The sequence below is a fragment of the Diadema antillarum genome, unplaced genomic scaffold (assembly GCF_040938485.1).
Source record: "Diadema antillarum isolate AM-2024a unplaced genomic scaffold, OU_Dant_1.0 seq00000197_RagTag, whole genome shotgun sequence".
In the NCBI taxonomy this organism is placed as follows: domain Eukaryota; kingdom Metazoa; phylum Echinodermata; class Echinoidea; order Diadematoida; family Diadematidae; genus Diadema; species Diadema antillarum.
This window is the reverse complement of record NW_027271259.1, coordinates 116,316-132,493: the sequence shown is the minus strand read 5'-3', so window position 1 is coordinate 132,493 and position 16,178 is coordinate 116,316. Positions and strand designations below refer to the sequence as shown.

Sequence of the window (16,178 nt, the reverse complement as noted above, 5' to 3'; positions counted from 1 at the left end):
TTTGTGTGTAAAGTATGATAAACATTGTGTACTACAAGTGTTGAATTATGATTCCATTAGAGTCTTTCTTCTACCAAGTGTAGTTTTTAGTTCACTCTATAAGTTTCATTAGAAACTCATAGAGTTGATAGAGTCATTTTAGCCCTTGATGTGCTTGCTGGCTTGCATCGGACTTCAATGTGCTTGCTGGTTTGCATTGGACTTCAATGTGCTATTTTACTGGAATTTTGTTTATAACCACCTCCTCCCCCCCCCCCCCCCCCCCCAAAAAAAAAAAAAAAAATCTCAAAAGTGTTAAGGTTTGACAAAGATATACAGCAATCCCTCGTGTGAGGTCATTGCACTACTGAAAGATTTATAAGCACTGCATAATCCCCCCTCTCTGATCAGTTACTTTTAAAGGACAAGTCCACCTTCATATACATGTGGATTGAGTGAATGCAGCAATATTTAAAGTAGAACACATCAGTGAAAGTTTGGGGAAAATCGGACAATCCGTTCAAAAGTTATGAATTTTCAAAGTATCTGCGTAGTCACTGCTGGATGAGAAGACTACTACAGTGTATGATGTCATATGCATACAACCATATAAAGAAAATAAAAAGAGAATTTCACAAAACTTTACTTTTTGAATAAAGTGCACATTTCTTCGACTTGTTACTGACATATGTTAAGGGTAATATTATTTCCCCTGCCTTTTGAAAGAGAGAAGTCAAGTGTTCTTTTGTTATGCGAGAAAAGTGAAAATATGTTGAATTTTCTTTATTCTTTCTTTATATCGTTGTACTCATTTGACATCACAAGCTATAGTAGTCTTCTCATCCAGCCTTGAGTGAACAGAAACTTCAAAAATTCAAAACTTTTGAACGGATTGTCCGATTTTCCTCAAACTCTCAATGATGTGCTCTACTAATATTGCTGCATTCAGTCAACCCACATGTCTATGAAGGTGAACTTGTCCTTTAAGAATACCTTTACTGAAAGGCACAAAAAGAAGGCATTGAAATGGGAAACAAAGGAGAGAAAATCTGAAATCACTCAGAATCTGTTGCCATATGTCTGATTAGAACAGAAGCTCAGACTGTTTCTTTCTTTTCATTCCAGATATCTCAGCTGAGACAGCTGTTGGAGGCATTCTGCGTGCACAACCCTGAGATTGGCTACTGTCAGGGCATGAACTTCATCGCCGGCATGAGTCTTCTCTTTATGGACATTGAGACAGCCTTCTGGTCAGTATTCACTCCTTGTAATCTTTTTAATGCTTACTATAGAGAGCAGACCAAAGAACAGATCAGAATTGATGAGCACATCTGACTTCTCAGATGACTCAAAGTATTACTGAATCTTTGAACCTTTCATCAAGACATACACCACACTGTACTTCATTGAACAATCAGAGAAGTTGGATTTATCATATTCTCATTCCAATCTATAAGATCCTAATTTGTGATTTGATTAGTATGTTTGTACTTATTCTTAACGATCTCAAACCGTATTCCTACATGCTTGTAGCGTTTCCTTTGCCAAAGTGTATTGCATGAAATGGATTTCAATCCTAGCTGTGCGCATATCGTCATGCACGCTGCAGTACTTCCTTTGCCAATTAGCACATCTAGGAATGAATTGTCAACAAATTGAGATTACCTATTCCCGCTTAATAATTCTCATTGTGTCACCATGGTTTTTCTATTGGTCTTGATGCATCAGAGATTTAGGATGGTGACAGAACTGTGTGCATCTTTGTCTATCTTGTCAGGAAATTGTGGAGAAAAGTCATTAACTATCTCAATACCTTGGTATATTTCTTGATCCCCAGGTGTCTGGTCGCCGTTGTTGAGTACTACTTCCCCCACAACTACTTCGACGCCAGTCTGATCGGAGCCCAGGCCGACCAGTACGTCCTGAAGGAGATCCTCCAGTCTCGGTTGCCACGGTTACACGCTCACCTGGATGACGTCGGGGTGGAGATGTGTTCCTTTACCCTCAACTGGTTCCTTGCCATCTACTTTGAGGTTGTACCCTTCAATGTGAGTAGCAGGTGTTTTCCTCGTGGCTGTGTCTCTTTCTTTGTTGTGTGTTGTTCATCTTTTTTGCAAGTTTCAAGCAAAGCTTTCAGATGTGATGAGAGATCCACTTTGAGACATTTCTCTCTTGAGATGCTGTGGACTTCAAAAACTGCTTTGTTGAACCAAAAATAGACCCTTGTCTTGACTCATAGTAGGCAACAGACACTTTTATTTCTAATCAAATCTGTAGAATGATGTCGTGCAATTACTAGGCTAAGGGAATTGTAACAGAAGAATTCATGTTGAAATGTTGCTTTTACATACAGCAAATTTGCTTCTTTTCTTCTTCTTTTTCGCCTGAGAAAAACCTTTATACCTAAGAGTCATACATTTTTGCATGTCCTCCTCCATAGATACAAACTATCTGTGCCCAAATATTTGAGACAAGTGAAAATTAGTAAATTCTTGTGTGCAAAGCAATCGAAGAGCTGCTCAACACCTACATTACACAGTTGCTAACAACAAAGCAACAGAAAATCAGAATGAAACTTTCCTTTAAATCATAATTTCTCTTACATCTTATCCCCTGTGTGCCTCTTTCTCTACCTCCAAACCCTTTCTTCATCTTCTTTCTCCTCCACCATCCATCGCCTTCACCTCTTCTTCCTCCACCTCCTCCTCCCCTTGTTCCTCCTGTATTCCTCTTCTTCCATCTCCTCCTCTTCTTCCATCTCCTCCTCCTCCTCCTTCTCCTCCCCCACTTCCTCCATCCCTTCTCCTTCCCCCTACTTCTCTCCCTCTATCTCCTCCTCCTTCTCCTCTCCCTCCATCTCCTCCTCTTCCTCCACCACCACCTCCTCCTCCTCCTCTTTCATCTCCTCCTCCTCCTCCTCCCCCTCCCCTCTACTCCTACTCATCCTCCTCATCATATCATCCTCCTCTACTTTTCCCTCCTCCCTTCCTCCTCCTCCTCTTCTTCCTCCTCCTCCTCCTTATCCACTTACTCCATCCCTTCTCTTTCCCCCTCCTCCTCTCCCTCTATCTCCTTCTTCTTCTCCTCTCCGTCCATCTCCTCCTCTTCCTCTTCCTCCTCCACCTCCTCCTCCTCTTTCTCCTCCTCCTCCCTTACTCATCCTTTCCCTTCATCTCTTCCTCCTCCTCCCCTCCCCCACCACCTACTCCTCCTTTTCCTCCTCCCCCTCCTCCTCGTCCTCTTTCTCCTCCTCCTCCCTTCCTCCTCCTCTTCCTCATCCTCCTCTCCCTTCATCTCTTCCTCCTCCTCCTCCTCTTCTTCCTCCTCCTCCTCTTCCTCCTCCTCCTTCTCCACCTCCTCCTCCTCCTCCTCTTCCTCCTCCTCCTCCTCTGTCTCCTCCTCCTCCTCCTCCTCTCCCTCCTCTTCCTCTTCCTCCTCCCCTCCTCCTCCTCCTCCACTTCCTCAATCCCTTCTCCTTCCCCCTCCTCCTCTCCCTCCATCTCCTCCTTCTTCTCTCCCTCCATCTCCTCCTCCACCTCCTCCTCCTCATCATCATCTTCAACCTCCAGACCTTGCTGAGGATCTGGGACTGCTTCCTCCTGGACGGTCTCTACGTCCTCTTCCAGTTCTCCATGGCGCTGCTCCACCTCCACGAAGAGGACCTCCTCACCAAGAAGGACATCCTGGCCCTCCTCAAGGACACCAAGCAGCTCTGCAAGCTCACCTACAACGTGGAAACAGTGGTCCAGGTCAGTCAGAAAGGCTTCATTATATGTGAAGAGCGCCCTCACATGGCCACCGTAGTCTGCTCCATCTCTGTTTATCATTTTCTTCACTTTTCACATCTCCTTTTCCTGTTTCTTGCTGGTTAACCCTTTGCATATTTTGAGCGCTAATTGGCACAGAAAATCCCATAGAATTTTACACACTGTCCAAAGTCCTGGTATAGAAAGGGTTAACCCTTTGTATGCTTTGAGCACTGACTGACACAAAAAACCCCATGGCCTTCTACACACTGTCCAAAGTCCCTGGCAGAGAAAGGGTTAGCTGCTGTTACCACGCCTCCTACTGCTTCTCCTCCACCTCCTCTACCTCCTTGTGTTTTTCATCTATAAACAGAGATTTATTCTGACTTGGAAATAGGCCAGTGAAGATTATTAATGGCCTGTGGCTTCATTAGCTGAGATGGTAAAATTATTTTCTCAGATAGGGTCGACTTTCAGCTGGTATGTATACTTTGTAGCAATCTTAATGATGAAACAAATGGAAAAAAATAACTTCACCAGTGGGATTGGATTGGGGGATAACTATTTTGTAGAGATATTTTATAAAGATCTCTGATTAAGACAATTTGCTATTTGAACAAGCATTTAACCCGTTGAGGGCGAGTCCCGGGTATACTCAGGCAAGTGCCTATGGGAAATGCGTGTTGTAGCAAATCAGTCCGTCCTCAACGGACTAATAGTATTTAAATACAACCCACAAGGTCTGATTAGCTAAATGAAACAAACTGCTTTGATGTTGCATAGCATTCTGTGGAGTGGTCTGCTTGTTGTTAAAATGGCATACCTCGAACAATTAATCAATCCATAGGCCCTACCTCATTGATGTTTTCTCCAACTACACAGATTGTGAAGGACAACAGTAAAGATTTTCAGTCTTGGAGCTGGATTGAGGAGCGTCAGGCCTACTACATGAACAACCTCCAGAAGGTCTATGAGGAGCAGAAGCGGGCGCGGCAGGAGTTTGACCGGCAAGAGGGACTGACCAATAGCCTCTCGGCGACCGCGACAACGACAGCAACTGTGGTGGGCGACACCGCGCAGAGCAGGGAAGACATCCCGAGCCATATAGAGGCGTCGGATCAGGATCTGAAGATGGACTGTGGGGTGGAATATGCGCAAGGTGGGTGTTAGATGGACCTAGTTCACAGGGCGCTGATTTGGCTCTGTCCGTAGCGCGTCTGCCTCCAGACGCGAAGGGCTCGTGCTCAATTCCCGAGTCTAATTGAGCAGTGTTGTGTGTAATCATACACTCCCCTCTATTGAGAGGCAAAACACTCTGTCCTGTGGATATGATATGAAACAGAGATCCCATGTGTGACAGAGTCACAGTGCATGCGCGTAAAAGATCCCGCTTCATTCATACATTCATCGTAAAGAGCAGGTTGCATAACCTGGTGAAGCCGTCCTGCCTCATATCCAACTTGACCCCATGGAGGACCAGCTTTTGCAGCTGAATATGGGCTATTCAGCCATCTTCTCAGATGGAAAAATAAAACAAACAAACAAATCTTAACTGGATCCTTAGGGGTGAAGATAGAAGGTGAAGACACTTGCCTTTCATCCAATTATATATATGTTATCTTTCTTTTTTGATTGTTTTAATCACTTTTGCATCTCCTTAGCAGATTAAGTTTTGTCTGTGTCCAAATATTTGAGAAAATTGAAATTAAGATAGAGTTTCCCTTTAAGGGGAATAAAAGAGGAAATCAGTTGGCTTGTGTCATTACTCTGCATTGTGCTTTACCTCTTGGCTGTGATTGGTTCGTTTCAGGTGGCTTGTTGGTGTGTCGTGGTGACATCAGACAGGGCTGGATCAGTAGGGTGGATGTAAAGCTGTGCTCCAAGCAGAACATTGGAGTCAGGGTGAGGCAAAGTTTTGTATGATGTTTTTGTATTGTTCTATCAGAGAATTCACTTATACTGGGCGCCTACAGATGTTCAAGAATCCATTGCAGTTGTACTCACAGTGCTCAACATTAACTATGTCCCTGTGGCCCAAGGCAACTACAAGTATGATATGTCGGGCCACAAAACCTCCAAATAGTCCTGACATAAATCTAGTGCTTTCCTGATATTTCAGATTCACCTATCACCCACAGATGTGAACAATTAAATGGCCTTCAATACTCATGTACTCTTTGATTAATGGGCCACTATTTGTGTGGTCGGCTTTGCTTTGTTTATGTTCACAAAGAAATAGAAAATAGCACATGCCTCGTATGACTGTTCAGTAGATAAGAATTGAATGATTCTAGTCCAGTGTATGTCCGACGAGTTTGTGTCCGCAGTTTAAATCAGAAAACCGCTGTCAATGTCTTTGATGCTGTGATTGAGTTGTGTAATGATGTCTGTACAACATATGGTTTGTCTGCAGTATTTGTCATTGATCTATTTGTCATGTGCTTTGTTATGTTTATAGTTGGACAGCCGTGTGATCTGCCTGACCATGGCGGGCCCAGACTGTGTGCTACTCGGAACTCTCTCGTGGTTTCTCTACCTCTTCAACGTGCAAACTCAGTAAGTCACATCTCAAAAGACAGTCCCAAGTTTGGGATTTGGAATTCCAAATGCATTCATATGTGAAGTAGTCTTTCTTTCATCACTCAACTAAATGGTGGCAATGTGTATATGTGTATGTAAATCTTTGTCCAACAGAGATAAAATACTCTTTTTTTATGCCTCCGCAACGAAGTGGCCGGAGGCATTATGTTTTCGGGTCGTCCGTCCGTCCGTCCGTACGTCCGTACGTCCGTACGTCCGTCCGTCCCGTTTTGTTTTTGTCGATATCTCAAGAACCGTGAGGTGGTTTTACATCAAACTTGGTATGAGGGTATATCCTTGGGAGATAATACTTTGTGTGGATTTTAGGGTCACAGGGTCAAAGGTCAAAGGTCACAGGTTATTTTGTGAAAAAAAAATTTTAATTTCATGTTTTTCTCCATATCTCGCAAATGGTTCAAGGTATCTTCATGGAACTTTATATGCTTGTACCGATGGGCAGTGATTATCTAGGGAAGTTGGCGGTCATGGGTCAAAGGTCAGGGGGTCAAAGGTCAAGGTCAACTCCTCAAAATATCACTACTTTCCTTATATTTATGCAATGAATGAGGGTTGTTTTTTTTTTAACTTGATGTATACATGTATTACCCAATATATATTCTGTGGGAAGTTTCTTGCCAAAAGGTCAAAGGTCAAAGGTCAAGTGAAAGTGCTGAATTGCACTTTTTCCTCCATATCTCAAAAGTAACTCAAGGTATCATCATGAAACTTACATATTTATGCATGTTCAACCTAACAGTGATTCTCTTTGGAACTGTGAGGTCAAAGGTCAAAGGCCAGGTTTAGATAATGCTATTTTCCCATTTGATACTGAAATTATACTTTTTCTCAATACCTTGTAAAATTACTCAATGCACAAACTTATAAAAGGGTCAAAAGTCAAGTAAAAATCATCAGTTCCCCAAATACTTGCACTCTGACATTTTAATCATTCATCCAATTGAACCTAGTTCTAGGAAAGTGAACATTAAGCACATTTGTGTCAAACCTGTCATTTTGATATTTTGCCAATTGTTTGAAACTGTCATCACACATTGTCAAGACATTGTACTATAGACCTATTAGGAGAACCATGCATTATGGCGGAGGCATATCAGTCGCCGTAGCGATATATCTAGTTATTAACCTGTTGATTGTCACATTCTTTTGTGCTTTATTCAGTTGTCATTTTTTCCTTTGACACAGCTGTCAACTAGTCTGTTTCGACTATGATATGTTTTGTCCTCATCCAAAAGAAGAAAATATGCTTTTTATGTGGAAATTTGATGTAGTACTCTTTGTATTCAACATTTTCATATTTTTGTAAAATTCAAAATATGGTTGTAGTTTTTGTATGTGCATCACATTATGTGGGTGTCTGACTGTCAGTGGTTGGCAGCTTTGCTCTTGGATCATTTAACCAAAGTTTATTATGACAGTACACCAAATTTCAATAGCTGGCCATTTTGTAAATTTGATTCTTTTTCTGGTACCAGGTAAGATACATTGTAACTTGAATCTTTCCATACAAGGAATGTTATTCATTTTCCACATAAAAGCATGAGTAATGTGTTTTATATCTAAATGTTACTGTATGGTAATTTTAGGCAAGAGCTCTGGTGTGAGAGACTGCGAGACACCCCGCTGTGTGTGGTCCACCAAGACAGCACCAGGAATGTGTACGTGGGACTAGCAGACGGCACGCTCGCTGTCATGGAGGTAGGGTTTGTGTTTTCATGTTGGGAAAATAATCACAGAGACCAAAGTTTACTAAGATTTCACTCAGGTGAAGTTGCTCTCTTTCATTGTGTTCATTTGCAATTATAATCTCCTTGAAACACAATTTCCTTTCAATATTTGACTGTCATCATTTCAGTACTGAACATCGTTGAAGCTCACAGTACATTTTCTTTGAAATGAAATTTGCTGCCATGCACACAGGGCAAAAACTCTGAGAGAAACACATTTTTGAAGATTCTGTTTTTAGTCATGATTACACCAATAAGACATCAGAGATTCTGTGTTCTATTCCATGATCCAGTTTGTCAAGTAGAATATGTAGGGAAGTGCTCAGATCTAAAACCAAAAACAGCTAGAAATTACAGAGTCCATCCTCTAACAGTTGTGATATTGCATTTTCAAATTTCTTGCCCGCCTCCCCCCAGGGCATCAGTAACTCCCAGCCGTCGGAGGTCTTCTACCACGCCATAGGGGCTTCCCCCGTCAGGTGTGTCCAGCTAGTGCCGGACCTCAATCAGATCTGGTGTGCCTCGGGCAACTCGGTCAACATACTGAACAGGTGGGTGACATGAGATAAGGGGGTTTCCCCCATTTTGTGGTGTGGAAACTTACTTGGGGATTTCCCCTTCCTTAGAACAGAGTCATTGTGGTCACCATATTTTGTGGGTTGGTGGTGAGAGGTTTGGGGAAATGTACTCACTTGTAGCATGAAAATTTAACTGTGGCATTTAAGTGGCATTAAAGCAGGGTATCATTCGAGAATGTAGCTCTAGCATCACCAAGTTCCATTTCCTGTACAGTGTTGAATGTCACATCTTCTTTATTCTCTTTTATTTCCAAGAATTGAAAAATACCTTTTTTGCAAATAAATACATTATTATTCAGTTTTCCACGATCATGCCAGCACAAAGCTTGGAGTAAGTTTGATGAAGATATGTTGCATCTACAATTCATCCGGAACTCTTTAAACTCTAAAAGATTGTAATAGAAATCATTTCTTAAAGAATTTCATGGGAGTAGGAGATTGTGAACGGTATATAGAATTTGTATCCAATATGTAAGCTATTAAATTGTTAAGGAACATCATCCATTTTATCATGAAATGTACAAATTTATTTTAGTGATTCCTGCAATGTTATACTGGCCTATTCAACTTCAGTCTGGAGATATGAGAGATTAAATGAAATTCAGTATACCTCTAACCACCATGATGTAGAGTACCGCTTTTTATTTTCTTCTCTATCTTTCTTTCTCTCTCATCTCATTTCCCTATCTATGAATCAATTGAACCTGCTTGATACTTTTTTTTTTTTTAATAATGCTTGTATACATAATTATGTGTATTAAAGTTATCCCTATTGGACATCCTAGTCGAGCTTTTCATAGCTTATGACGATCCACACTAATGTATAATAACATATTTCATGTACGAACTATGTGCAAATTTGTGAATAATATATGTACATGTATGTATGCATTTTGTGAATAAATCAAATCAAAATCAAATCAAATCAAAGGCCATCTTGTAGGGGTGAAGGTGTCTGCAAATTATGAAACAGCCCCCACCTTTGTCCCTCCCATGCAGCTCCCTCAATGTCGTTGATGGCTTTGAGGTGTCCAAGAAGACCAACGTCCACATTCAGAGCTTGACCATCAGCCAGAGGGGGGCGTGGATCACCATGAGAGGGTCACCCTACATCACCCTCTGGGACGTCCACTCCCTCTCCTGTCTCCTCGTCTACAACACCTCATCTGACCAGATGCCCATCTACAAGGTAGGACCAACATGTGCCGTACGGAACACAAAAGATTGTTACTTCAGTAGTACTTGCATAGTCGCTCTTTGTCCTTTGTCTTTCCAGAACATCCATCATGAAACAAATACTATCATTTACCGTAGCAGCTGCTGTTTGCTTGTCAATCAGTGTACCATGATATTTAGAGGTGAATACTGGATGGAAAAGCTTTTGCAGCCGCTTAGTTGGTCTTTCAGTCAATCCATTTTGGGACAGCGAGTATGTTTTTGGCTTTATGCTTTTTTTTTTTACTTTGTCTTTATGCTGGTGACCATTTCTGAGCCCCAAATCCTTGTGGTGGATTGACTTTCATTGGACAACAATATTAGTCAGTTGCCCAACGAGGCAACCATGGTTTATTTCATAACACACTGTGGTGATTGGGGATGGATTTAAACTGATGTTAAGTATTTATGTACATTATTCAGGAGCAGCTTTGTAGAACTATCACGAGTGGGTTTTGTGAAGTAGGCGTAGCTGCTCTGGACAGTGCACTTCTCCATAGGTCTCTCTTAGTTTAAGGCAATTATACATATACTTTTGTACATACACGTGTATGTGCTTGTAGTATCCTGTTTGCATCCCATACTAATTTTTTTTTTTTTTTTTGAGAATTGACCTTTTAATGAAGTTTATGTGCTCTTTTGAATAGATTCATTTGAATAAAAATGTCTTCGTTCTGCCTCTCAGGTTAAGAATGACCAGCCGTTCATGTCTAGGATTACTGCTGTTCTGCCCTACAACAACACACTGTGGGTGGGCACAGCTGACGGTCATCTGGCCATTTATGATGTGGTGGAGGTGGAATATCCAGCAGCAAAACCAATCAGCAGGTGAGAACGGGAAGAGTAACCTTTGTCTTCTTGACGAGTAGGAACGAGTTTGCTTTATAAAATAGTCTCACTTTTTTCGTCTCACTAGGCACTTTACACCTACAGTGTAGTATGTACCATTACCTGACTATTGCTAATTTATCATGCTATTATATTAAAGGTATTGTTTACCATTTGGAGCAGTGATTTCAAAAATGTTTGAAATACCACATTTGTTGAATATGTGTAGGTCAGTTGTATTACAAGACATCCTACCATGTAAAAATTTGGCAATAAAGCCTAAAATAAAAGAAGATATCACTATTTTTCTCAATAAACCATAACTGTAGAGTGTTTAGTCTAGAAACATTTTTATTATAACTATTGTTCACATTTTGCGTATTTAACAGTACTTAACATAAATTATACCAATTCATTTTTTTTTATATTGATTGTTTCTATCCCTAACTCACATTTAAGAACTATTTTGAAGTATTAAAGCTGGGTCTGTAAGATGAAATTTGCATTAGAAAGGAAATATGTAAAACCTTGATTTGGTAATAATGTTCTGATTGTTATATTGTTTGCAGCAGGTCTGTGGAAGAGCTCGATGTCAGGTCAAATGCAGATGAAGATGAAGGAGTCGTCTACCAGAGCGATGAAGATGCCACTGGTTCGGAAGATGAGAAGATGTCGGAAGCCGAGAGGAGCTCTCAGGAGAACATTGTGGACAGCGGGATGGGTGGGAGCAAAGAGGCGCTCAAGTCTGGTGATGAAGATGATGAGGAGGAGGGGGAGAGGAAAAAGAATGGAGTACAGGAGCAAGGACCAAAGAATGCTGTCGAGGGAGAGGAAGGGAACAACATCAACAGCCGCCGAGCAGAGCTGACGCTGCCCGTCATCGAGACGGCCGAATCCAAGATGAGGAAGTCAAAGACCCTGGAGGAGTTTGTCGTCGTCGGCAAGGACGACGAAGGCGCGCTCGAAGTGGAGCCGGCCATCTTTGACACCGATGTCAAGAGCGGTGACGGGAAGCACGCGGCACGGGACTTTGCCATGAAGAGCCGCCGCGCGAAGAACACGCGGAAGCGCCTGGACAGCCCCCGCAACCTGAAGAAGCTTCTCAACCCGCGGCATAAGTCATCGTCCAGCGAAAAGTCCGGAGAAGATTCAACATCTCCACCAAGCAGGACGGGCACACACCACATCAAGTCCAAGGACAGGGTGCAATCCATGCTAGGTAAGCTGACCCACCGGACGTCCACCAAGAAGCAGCGAAAGTACCGCTACAGCCGGGAACTGCGGGAGGAGACCAGGCGGGGCTCCCGCTACGGCGTGGACACCAAGGTCGACGCCCCACTACCGGACACGCCCGAGGTACCAAATGGGGCGGGGCAGGCCGCTCATGACATGCTGATGGTACCAGACGAGAATTGCAGCTCATCCAGACTCTCGATGCTGTCTTCTAACGACATGACCTTTGACCCCTCAGAGATTGACGTCTACCAGCAGTGTGAGCTGAGGTGTGAGGCCAAGAGGAAGATATCGGAGCATCAAGTTCGCATCCTGGTCTTAACAAGGTCTGTTTAATGTCTCACAGTTTCTATAATGCAAAGCGACTCTATGTGTAATTCATGAATAGTTGCACAGACTAACTGAAAAACATCCCTCGCTGATGTTAGTACATGAATGAATAAAAATCAATGAAAATGAAAAATTAACATAGCAAAAAGTAAGGTAGATGTAAACTGAGAAAGTGATCATTTATGAAGTTCTACATGTTTCCTTGAAATTAATGCAAATAATTTCTGGTGATTTTGTCATAGCAGTGCATGTTTCAATATTGACCCTCATGCATATCCTTCCTTAAAACAATTCTTCTCTTTTTTATGCCTCCGCCACGAAGTGGTGCCGGAGGCATTATGTTTTCGGGTTGTCCGTTCTTCCGTCCGTCCGGACGTCCGGACGTCCTTCCGTCCGTAATTAATTTTGTGGACAGCGTAACTAAAAAACCTTTTGAGGTATCCTAATGAAACTTGGCATGTATGTGTATTAGGGGGTGAAGTTGTGCCTATCAACTTGCACATGCTCAAGGTCAAAGGTCAAAAGGCCAAGGTCAAATACGTAAAATTTCACTATTTCCACCATATCTATGCAAAGCCTGAAGATATTTTCTTAAAACTTAGTGTATACATGTATTACCCAATTAAGATTCCCTGGTGAAAGTTGGGGTCATGAGGTCAAAGGTCAAGGGTCAAAAGGTCAAGTAACAATATTAAAACTTCACTTTTTTCTCCATAACTTGGAAATTGTTCAAGGTATCTTCATGGAACATAGTATATATACATGTACTGACTGGCAGTGATTATCTAGAGAATTTAGGGTTCATGGGGTCAAAGGTCAGGGGTCAAAGGTCAAGGGCAACACTTCAACATTTTACTATTTCCCTCATATTTATGCAATGCCAGCAGGATTATTTTTTTTTTTACACTTGGTGTATGCATGTATAACCTAATAGAGATTCTTTGGAAACTTTTTTTTTGTTTTTTGTTTGCCTCAAAGGTCAAAAGGTCAAAGATAAAGGGAAAGTGCTGAACTAACTTTTTCCTCCATATCTCAGAAGTGGCTCAAGTTATCTTGAAACTTTCTACATATTTATGCATGTTCTGCCTGACAGTGATTATCCTATGAATTTTAGGGTCAAAGGCCAGATGAAAATGGTAACAATGTACTTTTCAATACAGGAATTGCACTTTTTCTCCATACCTAGAAAATTACTCAATGCATAAACTTATGAATGGACAAAGTCAAGTTAAAGTCCTTAGATCCCCAAACACATGCTCTCCTATTCATCCAATTAAACCTAGGTCAAGGAAGGTGAACATTCAACACATTTGTGACAAACTTGTCATTTCAATATTTTGCCAATTTTGTGAAAATGTAATCACACATTGTCCACATGTACTATAGACCTATTAGGAGAATCATGCATTATGGCGGAGGCATACCAGTCGCCTTAGCGACATTTCTAGTTGTATGTGTGATTTGGTCTTTACTTTACAAACATTCTTGTAACTCAAGTCTCCAGTAAGTGAGGAAGTTTTTCATCTCACAGACTTCGGAATGACATTCATGTCTGGCCCACTGATTGCCAGTTGGTTCTAATTTTAGCGTTTGTCATGGTATGTGTTCTACTTTCCCCCCACAGTCTGGAGGACAAGCAGCCATCTGTCGTCAGCTGTGCTGGTTACTATGGCGACGACGAGTCAATATTGAGATGGACGTGCCACACTAGAGAGGTAATGTCATTTGCCTGGGCTGTTTTCTACTTTATTGTCTGATGATCTGTCAGGAAAAACAGTGGCCTTCAGTGGGATTCATTACCCTTTATTTTTCTCCTCCTCTCCAGCATCTGCCACCATTTCTTCAATAATTGTGACTTGTCGTTAGTTGATGGGTGTGATTCATTGTCGAGGGATACTCATTGGCCTGACATACAATTGTAGCTGGCAGGGCTTCATTTAGCATCTTTGGAAGTAGTAATTGGAGAATGCATGTGATGTCAATCGTCGTTCCTTTTTGGGACAAGTAATCATCACAGATCAGGAGTTGAATGAAATATAACTGGATCTAATCCAAGTCATATCAAAATCAGTAAGATTGGAGCTAAGCAGCCAAAGTGTGAAATGAATCTCTTTATTCCTCAGTTTTTTACTGATAGTGAAGTGGCATCTATAGATATTGTGTTGATTAGATAACAACCTAGTGGTTACTTTAATATTCAGTGCACTCCATTGTAACTACAATGAAATTCTTGTTACTATGAAGTAAAATATCCAGGTCCCCAAATTATTGTCTACATATATCTTTATATACTTCATTGTTCAGCTATAACCAAATTTTGATATAACAAAAGAAAACTGCTGGTCCCAGGAAATTCGTTATAACATGAGCTGCCTGTAGTTGTATTCACAGAGAACCTCTGATTAATACAAAGGATTTTCTGCAAGTAAAGGTATTCATTATCATGTCCTAGCTGTGTCAAATTTACTGTGAATGACAAGTACAAAATGAGACACGACCAGTCTTGTACAATTTTTATGCCTGTAGATTTGCCGTTACATGCTAGTAATTGGTATACATATGTTGTTTGTTCTTGTAGAATGTGTGGATGCAGGTTCCCATAGAGGACATCACAGAAGGGGCGTGACTACCTGGGCATCATGTGTGAAGAGGCGTGGCCACATCCATGAGGTGGGAGTGGCAAAAAGTAGGTGTGGCCAATCACCAAAGGTACTATAAACAGCTCAGGACACGTGGACGAGGTCAAATGCCAGCTGTGTGGATAGATAATGACATGATAATTTATGCGACAATTATAAGTGATAAAAAATAATGACTGATTACATTCTACGAATGAAATTGAAATCTAAAACAACTCCCTACTGTTCATGGGGGAAAATGTTGCAAGACATTGAGGAGAAATGTATGATTACTGTCATTACAAATACACTCTGTATGTTAACATGAGAAGGGCACATAGTTGCTAAAACATGTTATGATCAGTTTAGAAACTTGCAGTGGGCTGACACAGAAAGTATATGAAGAGTTTTATCACAAAATGACTTAACTCCGTTCTTGTCAGTTCATTTGCGATAAAACCTGCTAAAAACAAAGAAAACAATATGGAAGTGTGAGATATTTTTTATCATAACTTAAAGCGTATTCCTTGTTATGCAACAAGTGCGATATCTTTGGAAAGGTGTTATTTGACTCTGTCCGATGATGGACTAAATTTCGAATGTCTTAAAATGGTGCTTGATTCATGTTGCGATAAAACTCTTCACGTATAATGAGTATCTAAGTCTGTGACAAGGAGCCCAATTCATTCCTTTCTCTTCAAGATCAAAAGAGTAATGAAAGCAGCAACAACATTTTGCAGAGGAGTTAGCAGATGTTAAAAGAAGAAAAACTATTAAAATAAGCAGAAATAATGAAGTTGACAATAATCTTGTTGCTTTAAAGTTATACAAAGTACATTGGAAATTTGCTTTTTAAGAGAGAAATATAGGCTGATTTTTTTTACTTGTGCAGTTGTGTAAACTTTGAACAAGCATCTTAACCACGCATGATGTTCAAACATATTTCAATTTTTTTTACAAATTTCAAATATTACCAAACTTTTAAAGATTTCACGTATACATAACTAATAAAGAATTCAAATATTCCTAACTATTAAAAGGAAGGACATGACTCCAGAGTCGTTAGTATTTATGGAAAGCGTTTGCGGTGCCCCTTACATTGTAGCTTGTAAGGACATTATTGATCAGCTTGCCAAATGGGTAATTTTCCCAAATTGGTATATTCCTTTTCTCTTATTTTCCACTTTTAGGATGATTGTTTGTCGATGAAATGACAGGATGCGTGGAAGCAAGACTAAAGTACAAGCCATATTGGCAGTCACGCTATTAATTGATTGCTCCGTGTTTTTGAGGTCATTGAAAAAAAGAGCCAAATATGTGAATTTA

General features: G+C 40.9%; 1 protein-coding gene across 1 annotated transcript in view; it reads left to right on the top strand.

Moving 5' to 3' along the window:
* Positions 1–15,556, top strand: part of LOC139728776 (uncharacterized) — a 196,030-nt gene extending 180,474 nt beyond the window's left edge. Inside the window, exons 17-29 of the mRNA XM_071639716.1 lie at positions 1,105–1,229; positions 1,817–2,027; positions 3,549–3,728; positions 4,608–4,884; positions 5,536–5,627; positions 6,184–6,281; positions 7,910–8,021; positions 8,468–8,601; positions 9,628–9,817; positions 10,529–10,671; positions 11,244–12,230; positions 13,859–13,949; positions 14,813–15,556. Of these exons, the coding sequence (XP_071495817.1) occupies positions 1,105–1,229; positions 1,817–2,027; positions 3,549–3,728; positions 4,608–4,884; positions 5,536–5,627; positions 6,184–6,281; positions 7,910–8,021; positions 8,468–8,601; positions 9,628–9,817; positions 10,529–10,671; positions 11,244–12,230; positions 13,859–13,949; positions 14,813–14,860 (2,688 nt within the window). The 3' untranslated portion in view covers positions 14,861–15,556. The remainder of the gene's footprint in view (positions 1–1,104; positions 1,230–1,816; positions 2,028–3,548; positions 3,729–4,607; positions 4,885–5,535; positions 5,628–6,183; positions 6,282–7,909; positions 8,022–8,467; positions 8,602–9,627; positions 9,818–10,528; positions 10,672–11,243; positions 12,231–13,858; positions 13,950–14,812) is intronic.
* The last annotated feature ends 622 nt before the right edge of the window (positions 15,557–16,178 follow it).